This window comes from Photinus pyralis, unplaced genomic scaffold (genome assembly GCF_008802855.1).
Source record: "Photinus pyralis isolate 1611_PpyrPB1 unplaced genomic scaffold, Ppyr1.3 Ppyr1.4_LG5, whole genome shotgun sequence".
Classification (NCBI taxonomy): Eukaryota; Metazoa; Arthropoda; class Insecta; order Coleoptera; family Lampyridae; genus Photinus; species Photinus pyralis.
The window spans coordinates 45,359,568-45,365,409 of NW_022170596.1; the positions used below are offsets into that span (position 1 = coordinate 45,359,568).

The 5,842-nt window shown below is 34.7% G+C and overlaps 1 protein-coding gene across 1 annotated transcript; it reads left to right on the forward strand.

Moving 5' to 3' along the window:
- Positions 1-1,061: 1,061 nt before the first annotated feature.
- Positions 1,062-4,518, forward strand: LOC116170932. Its single transcript, XM_031487497.1, has 7 exons — positions 1,062-1,468; positions 1,651-1,851; positions 2,119-2,331; positions 2,391-2,621; positions 2,677-2,861; positions 2,913-3,075; positions 3,127-4,518. The coding sequence occupies exons 2-7, from the start codon at positions 1,653-1,655 to the stop codon at positions 3,243-3,245; spliced, it is 1,110 nt and encodes a 369-aa protein (XP_031343357.1). The 5' UTR covers positions 1,062-1,468; positions 1,651-1,652; the 3' UTR covers positions 3,246-4,518.
- Positions 4,519-5,842: the final 1,324 nt, after the last annotated feature.

Sequence of the window (5,842 nt, forward strand, 5' to 3'; positions counted from 1 at the left end):
TCACTGCCCAAGCAGTTTCTTATTAATTTAATTATATGGCACTGATCTATAAAAATTTAAACCTTTTGTTCAGTGTTAGGGTCAACAAAATAAATTCGTAGATTATCATGTTTTAAACTAGCTCCCAATTTTTCGGCCATTGACAAATTGGCAGCAGCCCCATCAAAAGTCACAGAAGTTACAATAACACCACATCAGTTTTATGAACAAATTCCAAACATTTAGGTAAGTAACAGATTAGGAGCTGATCGAAAATCTTCTCAGTCGAACGCGAACTCTCTCCCGAAAAAGAAAATAGAATTCAAACTCCCTGACCTTACATGCAGGGAGGTTGACGGGGTGAATCTGGGGGCTGGGCTGGTTCCCTGCTCGAACGCCAGAATTTATATGCGACGAACCGTGGCGGGGGGGAGGGGGGGGGGGATATACCTAGCAAGGCATAGAATAAGCGTAGCGTATCTTTATTCTGTAACCTAGGAATAAGCTGCTCCCACCTGGTGATGAATATAAGGGACTATTATTTAATTGTAGGTACATTTTATTTTGGTACAAACAATTACAATTATTTGGTATTTTATGTAGGTAGGACCATACTGTAAGAATGGTAGGACATAATCGAGTTCTACCGGGGTGAATTCACCTCCCCCCGGAGAGGACGGCTCCTTATGCCTTATGGAAACGGGGCGCGGGTACGCTAATTTCAGGCGTCCTTGAGAGAGAGACGGGCTGCTGCGAGAGATAAAACAAATACGGTTGAAACAGTTAACGGAAGGAAGCACTAACAATGAGCCCTAATCACGGTGGTATCCGTGGTCCTAATTAAATATAATAAGCGTACTTGATAAAATGGTACTTATTCCCAAAAAATTTGGATCATTCAAATTTGTGCATATAGGGATTAGGGACCTATACCATTCTTAAATAATTTAAACAATGCATATAACTTCTACCACGGAACACTATCGCCTTATAACGGCGAGGGCGGGGACGATTCCTATTTCTTTCCTATTATTATACCATTGAATTTAAATTCAATGATTATACCTACCTCTGTTTCCCAGCAAACACAGTCACGTAACGTTACGTAAAATACACGTACATTTTTAGTAAATTACGTCATGTTACCTGAATGGTACGTAATAATTTTAGTACGGGAATCGTGTTGAAGACACGTCATTTATGGGTACGTAAAAGTTACGTATTTTAAACGTTACAACTTACGTCGTTAGGTATTAGGCATTTTGAATAAACAAAGGAGAAAAGTATATTAAATTTATTGTATTTTGCGCGCGAATGTTTTGTAGGTACGAACCAATTATGGTCTGTGAAACTTGCGTTTGCGCATACTGCTACGAAACGGCGGAGTGCGAACCGCCATTGGCGCCATTTTAACGTTCAGCTTCAGAGTCAGTGAAAAACCGTGAATTTTGACTGTGTCCATACGTAATCCAAGAGCAAATTTCATCTGGTATGTATTAATAATCCTTGGCTACGTGGTTTTAAAAGGAAATTGAGGGATAAGATGATTTATTAATTAATTGAATTAAGCATTGTCTTTTATTAAAAGTAACGTAAAATTGTAATCAGATGTCCTAACCTATAATTTGTACTTTCATATGACATAAAATTCTTTGTTTGTGCATTCTGTAGACATGGCTTACGCTGGTGTAGAGTTTGCAGACGACAATGCAGTAGCGCTTATTTGTAGTAGTTGGTTGACCCCAAGGAAAAAACATTTATATTGGCCGCCTTACCAATCTCAAGACCTCTACGATAAAGCATTAAGAAAAAATGAACATCATGTTGAAAGTTGGGTGCAGTACAGTATTAACCGATGTTTTTTCTTTTGTGGTAAGTTATTGAATATATATTTTTGTTATGATGCATGTATGTGTGAAACGATAAGCTGTTCGGTAGTCGCACTGTGTTGTTGGCCCATGATGTATAGACGTGTTGCTTTATTAACCAAGGAGCTCATCAGCTGATGAGATAGAAGCGAGTTTGCACTAATATTGGAGTAAGACAAGACTGTAATTAGACCCACGCTCACAGATTAGTTTAGCAACTCGCCTTATCTTAAAAACAAAATTTTTGTCTAAGTACTTTCTTTGTTTTAAGACGATTTGGAAAAAGGAAAACGAAAAATAAAATTAGCGGAGGTATCGTCAGATATTCAAAGTGAAGCAGAGGAAATTCCGCATAAAAGAATTAGAAAACCTACGAGACGATTGTGTGACAGCGACGAAGACGAGGAAGTAGTGCTTTTTAGTACAAAAAATATACGAGAGAAATTAGATAGTCAGAAATTGCCAAGACCGCCTGCGATTGAAGGTATGCATTAGCCATTCTGTTGAATAAATGTCTCGAAAAATGTGTATTATTACATTTAGGAAATTCAGACTGTTGTAATTCAAAGCAGTTGCCAGCAGTAGTAGTTCCCGCTAGAATCGACCAACCCTACAGCAGCACACCAACCAGTTCGAGATCCTCAAGTACATTAACTGTTATAAGTGGACAAAGTGCCTCCGCCTCATCGACGCCAGGGCAAAATGTATTACATCTGAATTCGCAGGCTGAAAGAATTTGCGAAGCTGTAAATGTGACTGAACGTAAAGATAATGGTTAGTACCATTTACTCTTTATGCAAAGGGTTAGAATGTTTATTATTTTTTTTAGAAATCATAAAGTTGCTACTAGAAATTAAAGAACAAAATAAACTACTTTTGGCACACTTGGATAAAAAAAATAACACATACCCAGCTTCTTTGCCGGACAATTTTCCAGATCTTCCTTGCAATTCGCAAAACGATCTGGACATACTAGACAATTACCTTGAAGATAAAGAGAATTTGAAGTGTTTGGTATGTATTATAATAGGTTAAATCATTAATATGATTTGGGCATTATTACAGATGCAATATTTGTCCCAAGTAGGTGGCAAAGAAGTTGTCCCAAAAGTTAATGCAATTTTGAGGAAATGTTTAAGTAACCAATTGGCCTCCAAATATAGCTTCTTGGGCTCTAGGTTGGAGAAAAAAGCGTTTGCTAATTTGCATTTGAAGGAGGCAGTAGTAGGTAAATGTTTGATCTATAAATTAGGATGTTATTGAACTTATTTTTTTGCAGGAGCAGTTAAATTGGGTACTTCGGTGGATAATGAGCTACGAATTGTAAATGCAATTAAAGAGTGGCTGAAGCACGCGCCCCAAAGGGTAAAATTAGAAGAAGCCAAACAGAAACTGTAAATATTACTTATTTAAGCTTTTAGTGTGTAAGTGTGGGGTATTAAAATGGATAAAATCACCAAAAATTATAAATCTTTTGTGTCTCAACGGCAATTATATAGAAGAATTGCTAGAGATAGAAATCGTATTAACCAGATTTTACATTCATCTGATACTGTGCAGCCAATCAATATTACTAGTTTGCATGAAGATAGATATGAAAATATATTTCAAAGTTCTGAATCAACTTTTGCTGATTTTAATAGTAGCATTTCTAATATTGCCTCTGCTGAGGCTCCTGAAGAAGCAGCATCAGATTTAGTCACTGATAATTCAAATAACACTTCTACATATGAAACTAAGGGTATCTGCACCACATATGGAAATAGTGTTACAGATTTTCCTGTAACAAGTCTTTCTGATAGACTTCGTTATTGGGCCACAAGTAATGGTGTGACACGTACTCATGTTACTAGTTTACTTCATATTTTATCCGATTACCATCCAGAATTACCTCTAGATGCACGAACATTGTTGAGAACTCATAGACAAATGACAAGTCGAAAATTAATTACTGGTGAATATTGCCATTTTGGCATTCTGAATTTTTTTAAAACTTTTTTTCTCAAACATCTTGATTTACTTTCCAGACATGCAAAACTCTCTCTAAGCTTCAATGTTGACGGAATTCCTTTATATCATAGTAGTAACCTTCAATTGTGGCCTATTTTGGCACAAATTAAAAATTTTAAAAGCCATCCTTTTGTGGTTGGAGTTTTTTGTGGGACTTCAAAGCCTTCTCCTTTGAATAATTTTTTGGAAGATTTTATTAACGAATATAATAGTCTTTCTGATGGTTTTACCCTTTATGGTATCAAATGTGAATTAATTATTCACAGTTTTATTTGTGATGCCCCCGCTCGTGCTTATTTGAAGCAAATTAAAAACCATACTGGCTATTCATCATGCGAAAAGTGCACCGTATATGGGGAATATCATAACGGAAGGGTTGTTCTAAATTCGCTAACTTCTCCTGAAAGAACCAATGATTCGTTTGTTCGTCAAATTGATGAAGATCATCACATTGGAATATCTCCGCTATTGAGTTTACCAATTGGGTTAGTTACGGAATTCCCTACTGACTATATGCACAATATTTGCTTGGGTGTCACAAGAAAATTGCTAAACACTTGGATTTGTGGACCTTTAAATGTTAGATTTAGTAGTCACATAACTAAAACTGTTTCAAATAATTTAGAATCATTAAAGTTGTATATACCAAGCGAATTCAATAGAAAACCCAGATCATTATCGGAATTAAACCGATGGAAAGCGACTGAGTTCCGCACATTTCTTTTGTACCTTGGTCCGCTTGTTTTGCGAGGCATTACAGATCGTGCTATATATGAAAATTTTCTATTGCTGCATACTGCAACAACTATAATGGTTTGTGATGCACATATTCAGAAATTTAATCCACAATTTTGTAGTAAACTTCTAAAAACTTTTGTTAAGCATTGTGAAGTTCTTTATGGGTTACAATTTATTGTTTATAATGTACATTTATTGTCACATATTTACAACGACGTTAAACGCTATGGAAATTTAGATACTTTCTCAGCATTCCCCTTCGAAAATTTTTTAGGCAAACTAAAACGACTTGTGAAATCTACAGTAAATCCATTAAAAGAAATACATAACCGAATTTTAGAAATGGACTTACTGTCATCAACTTGTTTCGAACAAGACAATATTAGTTTACAATTTTTCTATGAGCACAATTTAGGACCACTATTGGACAACATAGATAATAATGCAATACAATTTAAAAAGGTTTATATAAAAGATTTCATGTTAACATGTATTTCATATTCTGTAGCTAATTGTTTTTGTTATATTGATAATTCTGTAATTCAAATTCATAATATTCTAAAGTGTAATAATTCATTAACAATAATTGGCAAAGAGTTCCTTTCTATCCAATCCATGTATTTTTACCCAATAGATTCAAAGCATTTAAAAATTTTTCTTGTTAGTGACATAAGTAACAATTTGAAAATGTGGTGTAGAACAAACTCACTTGTAAAATGTCTTTTGTTACCTATCAATTCTAATAATAATGTATGGATGTCCATGCCTATTATTCATTCTGTGGAAAATAATACTATAAGCTAGATATAACGCACAGTTTCCAACTTGTTATCATTATTTTTATTACCCCACACACGTACCTACATATAATATGTTCTAAGTTCATTATTAGTGTTATTTTACTATAGTAAATGATACAACATTATTATTATATTTTTTGTTTTAAATAAAGTTGCACTACAAATGATTTTAATCAAATGTCTACCTTTATGTAAAATACGTGTATCTGTAACGTATAATATACGTGAAAAGTTACGTGCTATTTAAACAAAAATTACGTATTTACAACATCAATCACACGTGCAAAATGACGTCATTTATTACGTCTATGGACGTGTGGTTATAACGTAACTGGTCTGTGACATTGTCACGTGGTCACTACGTGTTTCACACGTATTATTTTACGTCTCTTACGTATTTATGACACATAATAATTACGTAAATAACACGTGATTGTGTTTGCTGGG